At 31.5% G+C, this 23,701-nt stretch overlaps 1 protein-coding gene across 1 annotated transcript; it reads left to right on the forward strand.

Moving 5' to 3' along the window:
- The first annotated feature begins 20,610 nt into the window (after positions 1 to 20,610).
- Positions 20,611 to 22,919, forward strand: LOC141532534 (uncharacterized). The gene is made up of 2 exons (XM_074250916.1): positions 20,611 to 21,125; positions 21,216 to 22,919. The coding sequence occupies exon 2, from the start codon at positions 21,328 to 21,330 to the stop codon at positions 22,837 to 22,839; it is 1,512 nt and encodes a 503-aa protein (XP_074107017.1). The 5' UTR covers positions 20,611 to 21,125; positions 21,216 to 21,327; the 3' UTR covers positions 22,840 to 22,919.
- Positions 22,920 to 23,701: the final 782 nt, after the last annotated feature.

Consider the following 23,701-nt stretch of genomic DNA (forward strand, 5'->3'; position numbering starts at 1 on the left):
TTTGACAGTGAAATATATACAGTACCGAAACAGAGTAAGGTCAGAGGTGAGAGAAATGAAAAAAGATTAAAAAAAGTAATATAAAGAAAAAACTATAAAAAAGGAGTTTCGTTATTAACACTATGCATCATATAGAGAGTGCGAGCTAGGCAAAACGACGCTTTTTATTGCATCAAATATAAATCACTGCAAGTCGTTTGGAGGTACCGTAACTGCAGCTGGTGTACTGATGGTAGGTACTGTGAACTGTGAGCTTATCATGGTCCTCGCTGCCCCGTTAGACAAAAAATTTAGGCCACTAATTGTGAGAAATTTTTTTGTCGCTATAACTAATGATTTATTTGAAACTTTTTTTACAAGTTAATCTTGTTTGTTTAATTTTTTTACTCGAGTTTTCGTGTGAGTTAAAATATTAAATGCTGATGAATAAAAGGTATTTTACTTTCTTAATGGTTTTAGTTTTAATGCGATAAGTCATTTTTATTTATTTATTTATTTTTTTTTTTTTTTTTTTTTCAATGAATTAATTTTATTTATTTATTAATCAATAGAAAGTATTTAAAATTAAATACCATTAATTTAAAAAGAAAAATTCATTAGAATTTAATAAATGAAAAAACGAGAAGAAAGATAATTATGCTAAAAAAAAAAAATATGTAAAAATTAAATTCTTTAAAATTTTTGTAAAATTTCTTAAAGGGGAATATCACTGTGACAATCGAAATAAAGAGGTGATATTCGGGAATTTTTTTGACAGGGAAAATAAAGGAATTTGGAGATCGGATTTATTTTATTTTATTAAGGGTACATTAAAGATTATTACCCTAAATTTTTATTCAAAAATATTTAATTATTACAAAGTTATTAACAATCTCGTAGAGCACTAGAAAAAATTTCCCTCTCCATGGTCGGTTCGATAACTCAAAAACGGATCATATGAAAATTAAAAACCAAATTGCTTTTTAGTCAGTGAAGATATAGTTATCGTCGCACGTACAGAATTTTGAAAATTTTCATTTAAAAAAAATAGCGACTGATTGAAAATTTTCTCACTATTCTTTCTGTTTTTTTTTTGTTTTAACCCGGCTAAAAAAATCTTTAAAATGAAAATTAAAAAAGTTTTTAAATTCTTTAATTTTTCAAATTCCTCCTTAAAATTATACATCTGTTTATTGACGTATGAAATAATTTAGAGGTAAATTAAAAGTAAATCTTATGTTATCTGAATAATAAACAATTGTAAATGATTTATAATTGACAATACTCGAATTTATTTACTATAAAATGACCTTGATCACATTGATTGAATGACTTTTGACAAAATATAAATATGCGAGTACATTTTTATTGTCTTCATTAAAATTATCTGCAATCATCGATAATTTTTTTTCGGTAAGTACTTAATATATCATAAAGAAAACTTATAAAATTTTTGATGAATTATCAATACACACTTTTTATTTTATCAAGGGAAAATATGACTTTTCTGTGTCTAAGTGGATTATATTACTCTAATTTGCATAAAGAATAAGATAAGACGATAATCTGGATTAAGATGGCCTATCGAAATAACTTTTGATTTACTATATATATGAGAATTTTCTTAAGTAGTTATTTAGTTCGAATTTATATCATTTTCATGCATATATATTTACATTTTCTTTAATATATTGGTGTTTTTCAGTTCAAGAGATTTAGTGGAATTTTGCATAAAATTTGGGTGTTTTTCATAAAAAAAGTATGAAATTTTAGTACCGTAAATATTTACCCCACTTAGAGAATATGTTATAAATCGGAATTATATGATATATTTAATTAATTTTAATTTAATATTCAATTCATTCATGAAAATATTTAATATTCTAAAAATTTAATTTAATATTTAATTCATTTAAAAATTAAACTAATTAAGTAGTAGGCGCTGTTGCCTACTAATAACTTTCTGAAATGATCAATAAAAAGTTTTAAATTTTCGAGAAAGGTTAACTATAAAATAAAACTTATCGAAACGCATAAATAACAATTTATCTATTTTATCGTCTTACGCATGATCGTCCTTATAAGAGTTTTCTTCTTAATATATGACAAATAGAAAATTTCCGTCCTTTTACTAGTTAGGCTGTGTCACCATCTCCAAACATAACAACTACAAAATATTTAAATTTTTTCTTCATCAGTATAGTTTCATTTTTTAATATTATGACTCATAATTTATGAGTTAGCAATCTCATGATTTTAAAAATTTTTTTATTAATACATCTATATCTAAATTAGAAAATAATTTACAATATGTCAGATACCGTCTTATGAATTACGATAACAGAATTATTCTAATCCCAATATAAAATAGAGATGGATATATGAGGCATCAACTTATTCGTAATGTGATTGGTCGAATACAGTAAAAGCTCTTTACTCGCGGGGTATATGTTCCATAAATATGCCGCAAATACAGAAACCGTGAATACGGAATGGTAATTTATATGGGATTATAGGGGATACGTTCCTAAGTGATAAAAAAAAAACAACAAATATATAAAAAAAATATTTTATTGAAGTTTTTTAAAAATTTTAATTATCTTACGGCTTAGGCAATGGTTTGAAGAATTTTGTAATTTTTTCTTGCTTGGCAGTTTTCAAAGCTCCTTCAATTCAGACTGATACACAGCAGCCGCATTAGCAACTTGCCTCTTAAAAATAAGACTTCGTTCCATAGATGGATCAATGTTCATAAAGAAATCGCAAAGCTCATTTGCCATTCTTAAGCCTTCACTAAGATTTTTCAAATTAAATGTCACGTTTCCAGTGCTTGTTGAAGCCTCTTCTTCAATGGGCTGTGAATTTAACATTTCCTCCAAGTCGGTTTCAGTAAAATCTTCATCTTGCGATTCAAGCAATTCCTGAATGTCACTTGATTCGATCTGTTCGAACCCATCTCGTCCTATTCCATTCGCGATTTCGGCTATGTTTGCAGTCAAAATTTGAGCTTGCACAGATTCTACGTCATTTTCCGCAGTCACAGCAGGCCACAATTTTTTCCAGCATGACTTCAATGTGTATGGATTCAGTTCTTCCAATGATTCTTTTATGTTTACGATGCATTTTGCTATGTCAAATTTCTTCCAGCATTCCATAACATTCATATCAGGATTGCATTCCATATTATCCAATATAATTTTGAAGGTTCATCTTATGTAATAGAGCTTAAAGGCCTGGATTATGCCTTGGTCCATAGGTTGAAGCAAAGCCGTCGTGTTGGGAGGTAAAAATGTCACTTTTATATTTGGATGCATAGTTTCAAGTTCGCGAGGATGACCTGGTGCATTGTCCAAAACTAGAAGCGCTTTAAAGTCTAAATTCTGTTTTTTTAAATAAGTTTCAACTTCAGAAACAAAACAATTCCGGAACCAGTCACAAAAAATAGCGCTTGTAACCCACGCTTTCTTATTAGCACGCCAAAACACTGGCAGGTTGTCTTTGTTTTGATTTTTTAAAGCCCGAGGATTAAACGATCTGTAAAGCATCAGTGGCTTTATGACACAATCTCCAGAAGCATTAGAACATAGCAGCAGTGTAACTCTATCCTTTGCTGCCTTAAATCCAGGAGCAGACTTTTCGCTTTTAGAAATGAATGTTTTGTTTGGCATTCTCTTCCAAAACAGTGCAGTTTCGTCTGCATTAAATACTTGCTCAGGTTTGTATCCTCCATCAGCTACTAGGTTTGCAAATTCTTCTGGATATCGTCCTGCTGCAGCAGTGTCTGCAGATGCAGCTTCACCAACAATTTTGATGTTATGCAATGATTGTCTCACCTTAAATTTATTGAACCAACCTTCCGATGCTTGAAATCCGCTATCTGTACATTCACCACTAAAACTACCATTAGGTTCTTTAAAATGAGCGTAAAGACGCTTTGCCTTCTCCCGGACCATTGGACCACTCAGGGGCACTCTTTTTTGGTTGCGGTCTTCGATCCATAATGACAACGCAACTTCCATTTTTTCTATTGCTGGATCGCGAACAATTTTCGCTGACAGTGAAGTTGAAGCTACAGACAACCTTATTTTATCTTCGGATTTTTTTATCGATCGTACAGTTGATTCGTTGACATTGAATGAACGTGATATGGATGCAAATGACTCTCCAAGGCGCAAACGATCAAGCATTTCTATTTTCACTTTAAGCGGTAACACAGATTTTTTTCGTATCGAAACACGTTTCTCAATTTTTTTAGTTGACATTATAAACTAGGAAGAGTGCAGTAGAGACGTGTTACTCGATCACAATTTTTGTAACGAATGTGAAAGACGAAACAATAAAACACGCAAAGCGGCTTTTACTATAAACGGAACAACAACATTTAAAAATATACTTTATTTATTGAGTAATAAGGTTGCTTTCATTCTGTTTGTTTACATTCTCAAAAACACCGCTCGCGGCGAAGGCGGCTTGTGTCAAAGTCCTCGGCGATATCATTTAACAACATACTTTTGGTTAAGTTGTAATAAGATCTATTTTACTTTTTTATTAGTCCATTTGACAAGGGTATTGTGTTGGATACTTGTTGGAATAATTTTATTATTATTATGTATGTACTTATTAGATCCGCGAATAAAGAAATTTTTAGTCGCGAATATAGGAATTGGGTAGCATTTTTTTAATCCGCGAATAGTGAAAACGCGAATAAAGGAAGCGCGAATAAGGAGCTTTTATTGTATATCATAAGCATGAAAATATCATAAGCATGAAAATATATGCAAACTCTATATTTAGGCGCGCGCAAATTCAAATTCTAGTCCACTTTTATAATTTAGATGAAAAATATGAAAATATATCATGTAAGCAAACTATTCGTAACGTGATTGGTCAAATATATCATAAGCATGAAAATATATGCAAACGCTATAGTAAAGCGCGCGTTTGCGCGCGCAAATTTGAATTCTAGTGAATATTTATGATAAATTAATAATTCATGACGATTCAAATCAACCATAAATCAATTCACCTAAAATAATAATAATTATTATTATTATTTTGTTACTAAATGCTCAGGGGGGTTATCCCCGGAGTCCGATTCTCCGAGGGCCCAGCTTGAGCTCCATCCGTTACTGCTGGACCACTCCGCTCAACAAGGCGGTTAGTGATCACAGCAGGCCAAAGTCATTTCCCTTAAGAGACGGAGAGAACCAAGTATAACAGCCTTCTGCATCCTAACTGCCAAGAACTCAGCTTTTGATGAACAAGCTGGAACTTTGGCAAGTGAGGATACAAAAGACTGTTTCATTCCTCCAAGGACGCCAACAATCAGGACGACAAGCTTGACACGGTAACCTGGGTAAAGTTTGCCAATTTCAAACGGGAGATCCTGATATATTTGTCTTTTGTGCTCTTCTTTGGCTGAGATGTTGTATTCAGCCGGGGCCGAGAACTCAATGACATAAATGTCACGAGTGGCCTTGTCGAAGAGCACAATATCAGGTTTGTTGTGATCTATCCGCTGGGTTGTTGCAAATGGCATGTTCCAATAAATTTTGCAACTGTCATTCTCAACAACCTGGGGAATATCCCCTGGCAGATAAGGCAGCACTGGTGTCACGTCAATACCGTAGCAATGACGAAGATAGTAATACAGTATTTTCAGGGCAGCATTGTGACGCTGGATATATGCACCTCTCGCCAGCACAGGACATGCCGACAAAAGGTGCATAAGCGTCTCCGGATGTTGTTTACACCTCCTACAGGAAGTGTCCGGAAGCTGCACCTGGAGCACCTTGCTACGGTATTCTAGAGTGTTAATGACACCATCTTGGCAGGCAAATATGAACCCTTCAGTCTCGGACATCAGGCCAGCTGACTTTAAGAAGGAAAACGTCAGCTGGGTGGACAAGCCATGATCACGCACGTGTTTAAAGAACACGCTGTGCATGGACTTGTCCATCAGTTCACCAAGGAGTAGTTTTTCCTCGGCGTTCCTGATGACGCTCTTAAATTCCTCCTTTCGGAGTTCTATAAGAGTGTTTATGTCTCCAAGACCAAGGGTTCTTGCCGCATATATTGCTGCCTTATACAAGAACGACCCCTTATGCGCATTTTCATGTTTATGTACAATTTGCATAAGAAAGTCATCCTCGTCTGCAGTGAAATTGACAACTTCATGTGTTAAACCCAGGACCAAACGGTCGTGAAGCCGCTCCAAACTCTGCAAACCTCTCCCACCGATGGATCGAGAGAGGTATAATCTGGCGACAGATGAATTGGGGTGCATGCTCCGATTCACATTGATAATCTTACGGGTTTTGATGTCGAGATCTCGTAAATCCTTTCGGGCCCATTTCAGGACGCTGAAAGAGTATAGTAAGACTGGGACAGCGAGCATATTAGTAGCTGAGACTTTGTTTTTGCCGGAAAGTTCGGAGGACCAAATTTTCCGGAGTCTCCTAACATACTCGCTCTGGAGAGTTGCTCGGACTTCAGAGACCGCATGCATGCGGTGCTCTTCCATGCCTAGATATCTATACAACTCTCTGGCGTCTAATTGTCTTAAGACACTCCCATCCACTAACTCGACATCATCACCCGAATCAGAGCATTTACCCCTCGCCAGATGTACGACCGCACACTTGTCCAACCCAAAAGACATTCCGACATCTTGTGTGTACTCTGCTACGATGTTAAGGGCCGCCTGTAGATGATCTTCATCAGCACTATATAGCTTCAGATCATCCATGTAAAGCAGATGGGTGATCGAATATTTTCGATCACCCGGAGGCCCCACAGAGTACCCACGAGTTTTACGAAGAGCAACAGATATAGGCAGCAGTGAGATGCAAAACAGCAGAGGGCTCAAGGAATCGCCTTGGAAGACCCTTCGTTTATACTCTACAACTCCGGTAACGTGCAATGCGTTTCCACTTCCAACGTGAAAACGCGTTCGCCAGAGCTGCATTGTACGCCGAATGCATTCCACTATTTCAGGATTGACCCCTAGGCACTTGAGGAGATATAAAATCAACTCATGAGGAGTTGAGTCAAATGCCTTGCGATAGTCAATCCAAGCCATTGACAGGTTGCGTTGATAGTAGATCGCATCCTGTAAGACGCATCGATCTACTATCAGGTTCTCCTTGCAACCTGACAGGCCTCTTTTACTGCCACGTTGTTCATATATCTGTTGCCATACAGGCTATATCTGCTGCAAGATACGGTTATTTAAAATTTTTGTAAAAATTTTATAAACCGCATTCAAGCAGGTGGTAGGCCTGAAATTCTTAGGGTCAGACAAGTCACCTTTTTTAGGTATCAGTACGGTTCGCCCTTCTACAAGCCAGTCTGGAATCGGATCGTCAGCTCTAATGTACGATGTAAATATGCGGGCCAGATGGAGGTGGGTAGAAGTAAACTTCTTCCACCAAAAGACATTAATGCCATCTGGTCCCGGGGAAGCCCAATCTTTACTGCCATTTAGAGCTGAACGAACTTCATCTACACTGACTGCAGGGCTCTCTTCATCAGCATTCTGCCGACGGCGTTCCCGACAGAATGCTTTGAAGTCGTGCAGAGCTGGAGTGTTGGCGTTCACGTTTGGTTGATCTCCATACAACTCAGTCCAAAAAGCTTCCACCCGTTCAGGTGTTGGATAATTCCCGGTAACATCGGTCTTTGGTGTCAGGAAGCGTGAGGGGCTGGATCGAAACAGTGAGTTGTCGACCAACCGCTTCAGCCTTTTCTCTAATGACTTTTTAGCAGCCACTAGAGCCCGCAATTTATTAAGAGACTCTTCCTTGATGACAAGAAGAGTACTCTTATTCAGTGTGTGATGAAGCCACCGAAGTTCAGCAGCAATGCGCCGAATTCGGGGCGTGTATGTTCTTTGAGTTGTTTCGAACTCAATCACACACTGAATGCGGGAGACCTGTTTCCGGGATATGTCAATTTTCAAGCCAAGTTGTGAGATGCGCTGTTTCAACCTTGCCTCGATCGAGAGACAATGTCTCTCTCTCGGAAAAGCCGAAACTGCTGCACCATACACAACCTGACTCACAGTGAGCAGGATGGAATCCTCTAGAATGTTTGCACGGTTATTATTATTATTATTATTATTAAATATTAATAAAATAATATTAATAATAATTTAATTAGAGAGATGTCACACCGCGCATAGCGCAATTTACCCTGATAATTTTCAAAATATATATTTTACTTGTGTTGAATCATATGATTAATGATTTATATTTGAAGCTATTCATAATGTGTATGCATGTTTATGTTTCACTAAAGTAATTAAATATCCAATCAAATAATAAATTGAAGAACACACACATATTGACATAAACATAAAAGTAAGCAAATTTGATATAATTGTCGATGATATTAGTTTACCAAATATAGTAATTACAAACAAACATTTCTTCGAAGAAGAATATAGATTAAATTGTAATTATGTTTACACTGTAATATTAAATATATAATTTAATTAATAATTTTTCTTGTACTAGTGCCTGAAATTATTCGTAAATTTATCAACATGACAAAGTTAGAAGCCAAAATTTGCCTTGCTCTGTTTATCATCACTTTAATGTCGTCTGTTGTATACTCTAAGTGTTATACAGCAGGTCAATGGGTAATATACTTAACTTGTACTTTATCTTCATTAAAAGTAAGATTTTTAATTATTAAAAATTTACAGTGTTACGAGGATGGTAGCGACAAATGTTGTCCAGACGGTTATAACGAAAAAATAGCTCCTAATCAACGACCGACGTACCGATGTGTTCATATGCATTACCGATATGGTTATCCGAAAGATATGATAACATGTAGAAATTCTAATTTGAGAAAATTTGTGTACAACCTATCATTCAATTCTTCAAATGATTCTCTAATTTTGGATCCACCAAAAGATTCTCAAATTTCCAATTCGTCAAATGATTTTCAAAGTGACTATGCTTCTTCATCCGACAATATTCCTTTCAAAAATTCAGATAAAATTTCTCGCTTTTGATTACTGATAAACAAACCTGAAAAGAAGAAATATCTTCATTGTATCTTGAGAAAATATTTCTGAAGATAGCCATTATTTATTTATTTTAATGTCAATTGATAATTTTATAAATATTACGTAATGCAGTCGAGTCTCGTTATGAATCTTATTAGTGTCTCTTTTAGATTAACGCGAGTCCGGTTAAAAAAAAATAAATAGGATTTACAACAAGACTCTAATGTAATATAAAATAATATAAATGACAAGAAAAAATGTTAAATTTAAAAGAAAAACGAATTATCTTATATACAATAAAATTTCATTGAGCCGAAGATCATTTTCTTACTCAAAGAAAATTTTTTTCTGTTTCAAGACTATTTTTTTTTTTTTTTTTTTATTTGTAAAGAAATGCTTTTGGCAATTTACAACAAAATGATTACATTTTTATGTGTAGAATGTTTAGTATTACTGATTTTATACAATACATAGCATCTGCAAAAATAAGATATATTTAAGAAATTTAACAAATTAAAAAAGATTTTTAAATTTCAAAGAAAAAAAAAATTATAAAAAAATTTGAAGGAAAAGAAAAACATAATATGTCTGATAGTCTATAATCACTATTTGATAACTTATAATCACTATTTGTACACCTTGAATGTTGTTATTTTAGAATCACCCTTTTTATTTTATCTGCTGGTCTTCCAAAAATGTCAATATCGATAGCATATTTGTTGATGACTGCCAATTCTGTATATCGGTGCACGCGTAGAAAATTGCGACTTTATTAATGGTAATTCCAATAGTCTTAGTCCACGCAGACAAATGCTGGGTACAATAAAATTGAGACGTTCAACCAGTTCCGAAATACATATATTCCCATTTATAATATTCGCTCCGCAACAAAACATTAGATATTCTCTCCTGACTGCAAGAGGTTTTGATCTTTCTCAATAATTTTTTTTAGCTCAAATTATTATTTTTTTGGTGCAAAATCAAAGATGTTGTAATAAAAATTAATAAAAATTATCAATGTTTCGACTATTTTTTTCTACACAAAAATGATATAAAATAGTTTATATTTGTTAGATCTCAACGTCCTTAAATAATTAAACTATACTTATGTTTGGTATTTGAGATCAATATTTACGTTAATTTCAAAATAATACACTTAAAAAAAAATAATTTGATTCAAAAGAAAAATTCTTAAGACAAAAAAGTCATTTTGAAGAGTTTCATTTTCTTCATTCAAGAAATTCTGGAATCTAGTAAATAAAATTTTTGCAGTTTAGTATTTTTTTACTTATTATTATTTTCTTGGTTCAAAAATTTTTCTCTTGAACCAATTTAATTTTTTTTTTCAGTGTACTCTAGTACAAATTATTTAATTACATTAAAATAAATTTAGAATATTATTCTTATTTTTATTTTGATTAAAAATTAACATTTTGTTGCTTTAAGGCAAAATTAATTAATTTAAAGTAAAATATACGAGAGTGATGATTAAAATGAAAACTTGCTGATTAAATTGAATATTTTTCATTTCATCAAAAACATCCCCTAGCTCATATAAAATTTTCCAGTTATAAAATTAAAAAAATCTTAAATTAAAATACTGAGAACTGTACGTCTCACCCTAAACTCTATTCATAATTTAATTGTACTCAACAAAGTAGGTCAAATCGTTTGTTAATTAAATTAGCAATTAAAAAGGAACAAATGAATAACCCCGATAAATTGTTATCAGACAAAAAGAAATAAAGAAGGAGAAAACAGGATTTGGTGCCTCACATTGTGTTTATAATAAAAGGGATGAAAATCGAGAGGAGACACAATTGTTCAGCAGGGACCAATTTAAACAAATGAAGCCGAAATCGATACCGATATCTGCATGAATAGCGACGCATTGAAGGCATAAAGTACCGATATATATACTTAGCATCTGCGAGTTTCTCGCGCTCGGTTGTTTATGCCACATACAATGCTTAGATGGAGGTGTATATTTATTTATAGGGATTCAAGGGTGTAGGTACGAACGTATGGGCATGGATGTACGCAGTAACCACGTGGGCGGATCGAAAGTTAAGTATTTATGAAGCTCGATCGGTAAATCTTGCTTTTAAAGGTGTTCGGGCGATATAAGTTTGCGTAACTGCCGGAACATTGGCAGTAACTTCGAGTACAGACTGGACCACATATTTTGGCCCAACGCATTTTCAATGTCGCGTTTAAAGATTTATTTTATCCGTTGTTTAAACACCCACAGGGCATAAAGATGCTTTTATGTTATGGGTAAAACATACAAAAACCTTCATATTTTATTCATTTTATAATATTCATTTTTATGTTTGTTTTCTGTTTTCTCACTGAGCATGCCGGTCTGGATCTTCTCGGGAACATAGAGGTTGCAAAATAAGTCAGCATATTTTGTAACAGGAAATTTATTTCATTCATAAACATTTATTTACAGGATTTTAAATTTATTATTTTTTGCAATAGAACTTTTTTCGCTTCACGGGATTATGTCTCAATTTTATTGATTTGTCTGACGTTTTTTATTGGCGAGATTTTTTACCCAAGTAAAACAAATTATAATTTATGGATCATATATAATTCTATATAAAAGGTTTTGTAATAGGTGCACTAGGGTGTTCCAAAATGTAACTTCGATGATGGACTTCTCAAAATTGGAATTTTCCCTAGTGAAAATTTTTCGGGCTTTTCTCTCAAAAACTCTGAAGAAGTCTTTAGAAGTCTTTTAGAACTTAAAATAAGTCTTTTTTAGAGTTTTTCAGAGAAAAGTCCGAAAAATTTTTACAACAGGGTGGGTTTCGCTTTTAATAGGAGTTGTGTTTGGGCATTTCTTGACATATTTTGAGCGTAAAGAATTTATTTGATATTAAGAGAATTTTTTAACAAAAGCTTTGTTTGGGCATTTCCGGTGAAATTTCAAAATTTGGCCGGAAATATCTAAAAAAAGCTTCTAACGCTCAAAATATGTCAGGAAATGCCCAAACACAACTCCTATTAAAAGCGGAACCCAAAATTCCAATTTTGAAAGGTCCATCAGCGAAGTTACATTTTGAAACACCCTAATGTGCACTGAAACAATTAACTTGAATCCTTCATTTAATATTTTAAACTTCCCACTAGGAAAATTAAAAATTTTTTAAAATCGGAAAGTTTTTGGTTCTACCCTGTTTTTCGAAAATTGAGTTATCCATTTGAAAATTGAGGTATTCATTTTTTTATAACAAATGTTTGAAGTTAGCGACTTTCGATATTTTACGTGAGTGGAAGTAAGTGGGCGATAGCCTGTAAAGAGAGGCAGCTAGTACGTAAAAAAGAAACCAATAACCATCACCTATTGGTGTCTTTTTTTTTTTTTTTTATCTATGAACGTCTTTAATTTAAATAAACATGCTCAATTTTCGGGATTTATTAACCTCACTACATATCAGTATATAGTGACAAAAAAATAAATTTAATTCAAGAGAAAAACTATTCAATCAAGAAAATCATTTAAAAAAAAATTTTTTTTTTTTTATGATTAAATAAATAATTAAGCAGAAAAATTTTTGGACTAGAAAAACTTTCTTGATTTAAGTAAATTTAATATGAGTCACGAATTTTCTACATTTTTAAATTACTAAACTCTTTAAAATAATTTTCTTGTCTCAAGACTTTTTTTTTTTTAATTAAATAATTTTTAATTGAATAGCAAAAAGAATTATTGCCGTTGTCGTTATCATTACGTCTGATAGATATTAAACGATCTATTACATAAAAAAACACTCTTATATTTATGAACATTAATTTTATCAGCTATCTCTCAATTAATTTAAATCCCTCTTTGATTTACGTAAAGCGATACTCTGTTTTTTTCTTAAACTTTTTAGTAAATTGTTTTATCTGGTGTACTAGTACGACTTTGAATTTATTAGATGTAGTTTTAGAAATATCGTAGACTTTGATCGCGATTGTAAGGAGGTCGTTGAATTGATGACTACTTGTTCCTTTTCTGGTTTTGTTTGTTTAATTTTTTTTTTTTTATTTTTTTGAGCTCTTCCTTTCCATTTTGTTAACTCCCTTTTTTTCCGTCCGATAAACGACGCGGATTCTTGGTTGTTACCTTTTTTGCTACTCTAATTTTTTTTTCTACGTTCATTCGTGAATCGTGACCTCGTTTCCACATCTAACAAATTTCATTTCCAATTCCAATCTCTGTGCCAATCTCGGAATTGACTAGCCATACGGTGGTTTCAACTTTTTGCAAATTTATTACGCATGTATACATGAAGATACATTTATAAGCTTGTGTAAGTATATGCAGTCAATATTATATGTACAGATGTATATTGTTTATTACATGGATTGGCCATGTACGAGGTGATAGTTGAGCAGATGGAAATATACGGGATAGCTTGATCCAGATTTATCGTGACTTTAAAATTCCAATTGCATTATAAGTAGATGTATACGTTTGTATACCAGTGTCCGATTCTCTCTGACTAATTCAACTCGATTGTTGGTAAATTGGATTATTGTGCTTTATAATATACAATATGCATTAAAATCTAATTATAATATTATTTATTAGTTATTATTATCACAAATCCCTTTGATTGATTTTTCCACGGCTCATAATGTGAAGTACTATAAAGTGCTTTATAATTAAATTTTTTTTGCTCCCTCCAACAATTATTTTTATTGCTTTGTTCTTTAGTACACGAATGCAAATAATTTGTATACAACACATAATTTAATCTATATTATTAAAGAGATTCAAGTACCCTCCTAGTGTAAAAAATGTCTATATAAAAATAATACGTACACTGATAGAAAAATAATCTTGATTTAAGAAACTTTTTTTCTTCAAAATTTGAACTCTTGAAACTAGATATAGATATATTTCTTTCAAGAATTTTTGTCTCTTGGTTCAAGATAGGCGATAACATTGATTCAAGATGTTACCGACTTGTGTTAAGAATGGATTTTTTTTGAGTCATTAATTTACTTATTTCCAAGAAATAATTTTTTTTCGGTATAACAATTAAAGACTATTTAGTTTTTGAAATATACTTTGATGAATTATTTTAAGTTTTTTAAACGATAATGTTATTTTGGTTGAAAAACTAAATGTATCGATTGAAGATCATATAGCTCTTAAGCCAAGAAAATCTAAATCAAGACAAGAAATTCTTAAAGCAAAATAATCATTTGTCTTCCATAATAAATTCTTAGATCAAGAAAATATCTCTTGAGTCAACATAAATTTTCTATCAGTGTAGAAATACTTTTGATATGCATCTTAAAATTAATTTTTAAATCATTTAAGATTTTTGAAAAAATTTCCGAAAAATTTACTCATTAAATAATTATCAACATTTAATTGACTAATAAAAAGTAATTTTAATTTTGCAAGTCTCAAGGCTCAGTGCGTTTATGATGTAACTGGTAGGTCACGCCAAAGACGATTTAGGCTGAATTCGAAAATGCGCTATCTTTAGCTACATAATTAAGAAATTACCTTTTATCTTGTGAAATATTGACATTTTTTAAGATATAATCTCATCCCGATGTTACACTCATCAAGACCTTTCATTTGAGTACCCACATTAATTTTTCATATATTTTATATATTTATATATATGTATATATGAAAAATATATCAAAAATGCATGTGGGTATTCAAATGAAAGCTCTTGATGAGTGTAACATCGGGATGAGCTTATATCTTTAAAAATGTCAATAGTTAAAAAAGTACAGTGCAATTTAAGAAAAGTCATTATTTAATAAAGCAAAATTTTAATTTTTTATAGTTCACAAGCCACGGCAGTCACATAGTGACTGCAAGGTTGCTAGTAAAGATTGATTTACAAATTTTATAAATTTATTTAGTGAAAATAAACGAGAAAATCATTAAAATAATCTAAAAAACTTTTTACCAAGCGTAATTGTCAAAAAACTTGTGACAGGGAAAACTGAACTTCTCATGGTCGTTATCGACCACTTTATTGACGCCTCGATAAATGAGGGTTTTCCCTTACCGTTCGATTTTGACAAGTAGTTCAGACTTGTCACCGGGCGTGCAAATCGAAAGTCCCCACTGCTGTCCCCAAAAAACGAAGCGGGGTTGACAATAGGAAAGTTCGAGAACTCGGAGTCAAGGGTTATAAAAGATCCGACAAAAGAAACATCAAGGCTTTTTGAGCCAGGCCCTGGAACAAGTAACACTTTTTGAGCCTGCCCTTGGAACAAGTAACACCCTTTAAGCCAGTGACGCTTTGAGACAGTGAGGCTTTTGGCAAAACAGTGAGTCAGTGTAGTACTGTGTAGTAAATTCTGTCATCAAGATTTAGGACCCTCAAGAAGGAAGTCAATATACGATCCGGAATTGGGAACCCTTTACTTGGAGCCAGATAGTTTATTCGAGACGAGAAAGAGACCAACCAGCCGCTGATTTCGCCAGTTTCCACCAGGACATCACTCAACATTTGGAGAGTTGGAAAAGTTAAGTCAGGTATTATTATTACAATTATTTCAGGCCAAGCTGGAATTTGTAAATTGAGAGGCCAAATTAACTGTAATAAAATTTTGTCAATTAATGATCGCTATTGTCTCAGATGTCACTTTTTAATTTAGTAGATTCTTTTATAAGTAAATTATTCATAAATGTCAATTAATTAGTTGTTACAAGCCTTTTAGTTATGGGAAATTATTTAGTTAAAATTATTTGATTAAGTTGAAATAGTAGAAGCAATTGTGTAATTTAGATAGTCAAGGTCACTTTGGAATATATGCAGTTTGAATATTTAATGAGGCTTGTTAAACTTGTAGAATTTGAAATTTGAAATTTTGTAAAATTAATTCTAGGCCGTTGGGCTGAATTTAATTAATTTAGTAAATTTAGTGAATTAATTTTTGAGAAAATTGTTAAAGAATTTAGTTGAGAAATTTTGGTAATGAATTAAATTAGTGAATTTGGTATTTTGTATTAAAGAAATGTTAAGCGTAAAACTCAAGGAATTTAGTTAATTAGTAATTCGAAGAAATTTGAGTAATTAGAGAAAGTGTGTATTAAGTTAGCGTCCGGTGGACGATTTTTGTATGGAATTTAGTGAGTATTTAGAAACGTTGTATAGACGCCCGAGTCGGGGGTACAACGGATTAAGTTAGGAAACCGCTGCGTAGACGCCCGAGTCGGGGGCGCAGTCGGGAATAGGTTTTAACTGGTATTCCGTCAGGTTGACGAGGTAAATTATGTTAATTGGTATTCCGTCAGGTTGACGAGGTAATTAGTTGGTATTGTATGGTATTCCGTCAGGTTGACGAGGAAATTAAGATATTGAGATATTCCGTCGGAGTGACGAGGTTAAGAAAATTGGTTATTTATTTGTAAGAAGAATTGGCAAGGGCCAACGTAGGTGAGAGGTTCTCACGATTAAGTTAGTTTAAGTTGTAAGAATAAATTGGCAAGGGTCAACGTAGGTGAGAGGTTCTCACAATTAAGTTAGTTTTAAGGAAATTATTAAGTTTGTAGATTTGGTGAAATAAATCAATTTTATTTTTATAATTAGTTCTTTTCTCAGTTTATTTACAGCCTTTCTCGGACTTCTCACGACCCTGTCTTTACCTTCTCATGCTCCTCCGGTTTCTGGGACACCGTGTCTAAAATCCCAGTGGCGCCCTTTCTAAAGAGGAAAGGGGTAGCTAACTGGACCTGGGAAAACCCCACGGTTACAAACTAAACTAGAATTTCTTCAATACGATAAGAATGAATAAAAAAAATGGCATTTTTGTCGTTATTAATTTTTTATCATTCAACGCAAAAATTTCAAAAAATTAAAAGTAAATATGTGAAATTTTTACACAAATCATAGATGATACAATTTTGCTGCGGGATTTAAAAAATTTTTTTTTGTTTTCATATTAAATTTTAATTTTTAAGAACAATTACAAGATGATAATTTTTTTTTGGTGCCTAATTAATAAATTAAATTTTATTTGATATTTTTTCTCTTGAAAATTCTCGTACTTACCTCGTATAATTTTCGAAAATAAATACATTGTTTATCATAAGAATATTAAATTTCTTACTTAAATTAAACTATAAGAAAAAAATTAATTAAGCATATTTAATTCCTCATATTTACATTATTCTTTCGCTTTGTCATTATACTTCATTTACAGGAGCATTAAAAATGAATTCTTCATTAAGCTTCATTAAATCACGTGTTCTTTTAAGAGTTCTCAGCATGAAGATACCATATAATTAAATTTAAAAAAAGTTAAAACAAAAATAGCAGTTGAATATTACCATTGCACTAACTGTTTTAATTTAAAATAAACAAAATTATTGCACATATAATTGTAGCCAAGTATATAATGTTAAAATAAGCATATAATCGGTTAAATGATACAGAAACTAGTAGTTACACAATATAGCGCCGGATATAACAGGTTTGTTATAGTACTTGTCGGTACTGATATCTAAGGTCTTGTAACTATACCATACCCTCCGAAAGTTAACTAATTTCAAGTAAAACCGTTGCCCAAATGGTTACATTCGTATCAGTAATAAGGAACTACAACCAACACAACAACCAACAATTTCTCTCGCGTGTTTTACTCAGTCTCCTTTGATTACCACAGACCGTGGTGTTTCAACTTGCCCTTATCTCACTTCCGGGAGTCTTACAATGCTTAAGAAATGAGCACTCTCCATTTTCCCTTAGCTTGTACAGCGAACATATAATTACAACGTTTATATTTTAACTTATTTAACTTATTTCCTAGCATATATTATTTTTGTTTTGATGTATTTATCGACAAAAAAAAAACATATTTTGGTTAAAAAAAATTGTTAGAAAAATTACGAATACAATCATTAAAAAAATATTAAAAAATGTAAAAAAAATAATAGAAAGTTTAAAAATTTTATCTGAGTGGTTAAAAGAGTTTCAATTGAAAATTAATATTAATAAAATACATTATATGATTTTGCATGATTAAAGGGCTCAAAATATTAGAGGAAAATGTGATATTAAATATATTGCCGTAATTCATAATGAAGTGAAAGAAATTTAATATATAGGGGTTACATTAGACGGCAATTTAACATTCAATGAAAACGCTATGTTTACATAAAAAAGAGTTGCCCAAAAATTGAATATTTTATGTAGACTTCATAATAGCGTTAGTAGTTTTACAAAATGAATCCACTCTTATAATTTAGATGAAAAATATAAAAATATATCATGTTAGCAAACTATTTATAACGTGATTAGTCAAATATAATAAATAACTCTCTAAAATTTCAAAATGATTCATTCACTCTTTCCCAGTTAAAAAAATCCTCAGAAGACGGTAAAAATTAAGGCGTTTACATGTAACGCCTCCCTCAATGTGTATAAATATGTATAATTGACTGTAATACTTCTTTATGATTTTTAATATAGCGAAATTGCTAAATAAAGCACATTATTATTATTTTTATTAAAAAGTTAAAAAATTTTTTAATCAGTAGTTTTTTATTTTTATATTTTAACAACATAAAAAATTTGGGAGATTAATCAAATAATGAAAATTTTTCAATACTATTAATTTAAAAAAAAATTTCTTGACTGAAATTTTATTAATTATAAAAAAAATAAAACGGCACAATAATTACAATCATAAATTTAGCGATAAATTTAGTAAAACAACTAAAAATTGAAACATAAATGTAGAAAGAGAACATCCTCATGAATTTAAGTTTTACAATTGGCTAGGGAGTTTTATATATAAAAAAAGAAACTCTTATTTTTGCTTATTTTATTTAATTCTGTTGGGTGATCTATTTATTTCTTAACGTTTTGTACAGTCCATCTGCTGCTTGCGTTTTTATGGATTGAAAATACTCAATTGAGGGACAAGCAAAGAGCATTGGAGCTTTTCTTATTCTCAATTCACTAGCTTCGAGAATAGCTCGAGAAACGACGTAGTTCCATGGGGATGTTAAAGCTCATTCAACAACTTTTATTTGTTTGCGCGCCATCAGCAATTTACGATTACATCAATATATATCAGTACACCAGTTCAAATAGTTGTAAATTTTTGAAATATATTGCATGGTATGCACAGTTTAACAACGATATGCTTGTTAAGTTGGTGATCGGCATTCATAAATGATTAATCGCTTCCCAGATACCCGATTTTTATATTGTTTGGACGCACACACAATTAATCAAACAACGCTTCACTTTCCAATTTCAAATTCATTATAGAAGCGAATTCGTTGTAAAGCTTATTTATTTCCAAATTGTAGATCAATTTCAATTTTTTAAAATAAGTCATAATTTTTTAATAATTAATTAAATGTTTTATTTTTAATTTTCATGTAAAAACAAATGGTTACACAGTAAAAAATTTTGCGTCATTGCGTCAAAAATTTTTATGTTAAATATTTTACACTTTCTCGTGTTAATTTAACACAATAAATGTTAAATTTACACATAAAAGTGTTAAATGTTTAACACAAAATTTTTTGACGCAATGACGTAAAATTTTTTACTGTGTACCATTTTTTACGCTCTTTATTAGCTTCACCTGTATGTTTGTAACCGACGCCTTTGGACTTGATTTTTACCGATTTCAAACGGTCAAATTTCATTTAAACTTCGTGGATATATCGAGGACCAATGACAATACACTAATTAGATAAGATTATTCCATTATCCTAATTAGGATCATCAGGATTAAATTATTTTTTCACGCATACTTTGTGTGAGAGTAAGAAAGATAGTGCAAGCGCGTGATCTTGCGCATGCGTACCTTTCTGATTCGAGCACTCGGCTCGGCACTGTTGGCTAAGTGCACGTTAGGTGCTGCCCTCATTTTTCATGCTTTTTCTATGTTAAATCAAACAGAGTAATTTTGTAACAGTGGCCGCCATTAGCGTAAAATCATGCTGTTTCCGTAAGATTTACATGTAAAAGTGGTAATCAGCGCCATCCCTCACCACTATATACTACGCACCCTGCCAATAGTCATAATTACCGGTACTGATAGTAATCACGGAATTAATAGTAAATTAAAACAAATAATAGTTTAAAAAAAACTAACAAAACATGCTTTCATAAATAAACTAAACTAAAAAGTAGAAAATAAATGATATTTTAAAAAAACTAAAAAACACACTTCTTATAGAAAACAAGTCTAAAAAATAGATAATAAATTTGAATTAAGAATAGTATAAAAATTTTTAATAAATATAAATTAATAATAGTGTAAAGAAGAAAAAAATGTATTTTATTTTAAAAAAAAGTGTGGCATGCTTTTTGAAATATTATTGAAGTGGTAATCCTTCTACTCATATCTGTCAATAAAATATTTATAACTATTAACACTATGTACCCCATGCTTTTTTTTTACAATAAAATACATTTTTTTCTTATTTAAACTACTATTAATTGATATTTATAAAACTTTTTTAAATTAATATTTAATTAATAATTAATATTTATTAAAATTCTTAATTATAATTTATTTTTCTATTTTTTAGTTTGATTTTCTATAAAAAAGATATTTTTTAGTTTTTTAAAACTATTATTTATTAAAAACTTAAGTGTGTAAAAAAAAAATGACTTCTCAGTGATTATTGTTAAAGATCCTCAAAAGGTGGCGTTCTTCATCATAAAACGAATTCCTAAAGCATGTAAACTGTTATTCACTTGCACTCGATTTAAGATCTGGATTTATTTTGCTCATATCGGGTGAAAACAGCTTCCTCTCTATCACCAAACGTACTGCTTACATATCCCTACTTAGATACTCTCATATTAATCCTTTAGCAGATGAAAGTCCCCGATGAAGTACCCGAAGTATGTCGAATATATCCGAATAAAATATTTTTAGCGGAACTGCGCATGTGCTCGGGATCACGACAGTAGAGTGAGAACTCGGTCATGCGTAAACGACTCAAGGCTTGAATGCGCATGCGTCAAGTATTGTGTGAAAGGAATGCGAAAACGTGTTCTGTTTACTTCTATTTATCATTTTTAACCTCAGTAAAACAATAAGTGATTATGCACAGTGCCTTGTATGTGCTGATTCGTTGGAACAGAATTATAAAATTCATTTTTTATGTTTATTTATGACTATGGTATGTATAATTCATTTTACAAAAGGTGATCTAATGTTTTGTAATTTGTTTAAGGATATTAATTTATGTTTTTATTTTTTTTTTTTGTAGATAAGAAGTGTATAATCACATAAAAAGAGAACATAACCGTAAAAGTGCTGGAGTGACTCGGTGTATAATTTAATAATTATTTTTGTGGCAGAACCGAAAGAAAAAACTAAAAATGGATGGCTCCAATAAGCGTGAGTTGAGATCTCAGACGCGACAATGTAAGGTTAGAGTTAATAATGCACGAAAATGTAAGGTTAAAATTAATGTTGCGCGACAATATAAAGTTGAAGCAAAAAATGCGCGAAAAAAAAGCTTTAAAAAGCAAATTGTTATAATCAATACCATGGAAGAATCTGTTTCGAGTCAAGTTAAGTCTTTAATAAAATATGAATTAGATATCGATGAAGATCGCGATCATAAAACTCGGGAGCCAATTGTAAATCATAGTTGTAGTCGAGAGAGGGCGCCATCAGTGGATTCTGCAAAAATTTCTGGTGTTAAACTAAGTAATTTTTCGTTGAATCAAGATAGAACTATAAAAAAAGAACCTATTGAAATTGATGATGATCCTGTTGCTGTGTATGGCAATAAAGAAAATTTAGTGCAAACACCCAAAAATACTGTTTTATCTGAAGCTAATGATGTTAGCTTAAGTATTTCATCGGACAATGTTCTTTTGGAAGATAATAATGGCAAAGATCAGGTTCAAGGACAACAAGTACCTTTCAACGTTGCGGCAACAGCAAGCCAAGTGAAAACTTTAGTAGAACATCAGAAGACTTGTGGAGTTTTGTGTAGAGACCAACTTCAAACTTTAAATAGTCCTAATCGATGGAGTGATACTTCAAAGGGCCAGGTTATAGTTTTAGAACCCCCAATAAAGCGACCGAAGACAGAACTGAGATTGTATGAAGAGTTTGAAGCTAAAACTCAAACTGAGAAAACTACTGTTGATAAACTAAGTCTGACTTCAAATGATGCTTCATTGAATTATGAAATTTCTGGATCTAGAGAAGGTGAAGTTAATAGTAAACAAGTTTTAAAGGGTGACATTGTTGACAATCTCAATAATATTAATAACAATATTGGTAAGGTTCAACAGAATAAAGCAACTAATTCTGTGAAAAAAGTGATTACGTTGAAAATTTTGAAATTAGATAAAAACAAAAAAATTCAGCCTGTGTATAGTGATGGTAATGAAGAAGATGAGGATTCATGTGAAATAATATACGAAAAAAGTATAAGTAATGAGCGAAATCAGAATTCTTTTTCATGTAATTTTGTGATAGTAAACAACTTGATGAAAACACCAACTCAGAGCACATCTGCACCGGTAGGTGTGCAACCGGTAAAAAAAGTGCTTTTAGTGCAGCTTGACCCGAAGACAGTTAGTGAAATTTTAACTGGTTCATCGTCACAAGTTAAACTTCCGATTGTAAATCTACAACAAAACCTAACTTTTGGTAATCGCTGTAATTCCGGAAGCAAAGAAGCTGATGATAATTGTGCGGTAGAAAGCGCAAGAATGCCAATGAACTTACCCACGCCTCAACCAGATGTCTCAGCAACCACTCGATCGATGGAAGACCCTTCAACTGTCTGCGTTCCTGAGCGTGAGACATTTCCTGCAGTAAATGCTATCGGCAAAAGCCCGTTCTTCTTCGTTGATGTTGACGGTAGTTGATTTATTGCTATTGATTTAGGCCAATATTTGTATAAATTTGTTATATTTTCTTGTAAATAAATAATATTTAATGAACTGTTTGTCTGTTTTCAATTTTTTTATTGATACTCACTAGTGCGTAGAGTTTCTGGGGTTAGAGAAGTTATAAACTTTGGAAGTAGGGTATAATGTAGGTTAAGTTCATTTTCTGCCCAATGAAGCAGTTGAAAGCTCTAGAATCAGCGTAATTGTGCACTGAAAAAAAGTTATGTGATCTATTTAAAATTTTACTCTTGTTTTGAACTTTTGGGCTTTCTTGATTCACGAAATAACTCTTCATTCTCAAATAAAATCGATATATGAAGATATTAATTTTTTTACACTGATAGGAGGATTTGTTTAAATTTAATATGCTTTATTAACTGTTGATAAATGATTTTTTAACATCATAGGATTGAATAAATATTTCTTAATATACTGAAAAAAAAAAAAAAAATTAACATGAATCAAGAGAAAAATTCTTGTACCGAGAAAATAATTTTGAAGAGTTTCATTGTATCAAATCAAGATGAAAAATTCTTGAATTAAGAAAAATTTATTTAAATCAAGTAAAATTTCCTAGGTTTAAAAATTTTTTTACTCAAATCGAGACGATGAAATTTTCAAAATTATTTGCTTGATTCAAGTAAATTTTTTTTTCTGTGCAGTTAATAAATTATTTATTCAATACGATTTATTAAATGTTAAAAAATTTTGTTAACAGTTAACTATTAATAAATGTATTTCCCTCCCAAATACATATTTATTCAATCTTAAAAAATATTTATTTTTTATATTCCTTTCGCCGAATAGAGGTCAGCTAAGAACGGATTTCTCGAAATTC

This window comes from Cotesia typhae, unplaced genomic scaffold, assembly GCF_013202065.1.
Source record: "Cotesia typhae breed Kobodo isofemale line unplaced genomic scaffold, CoteBio_Ctyphae contig_65, whole genome shotgun sequence".
NCBI lineage: Eukaryota > Metazoa > Arthropoda > Insecta > Hymenoptera > Braconidae > Cotesia > Cotesia typhae.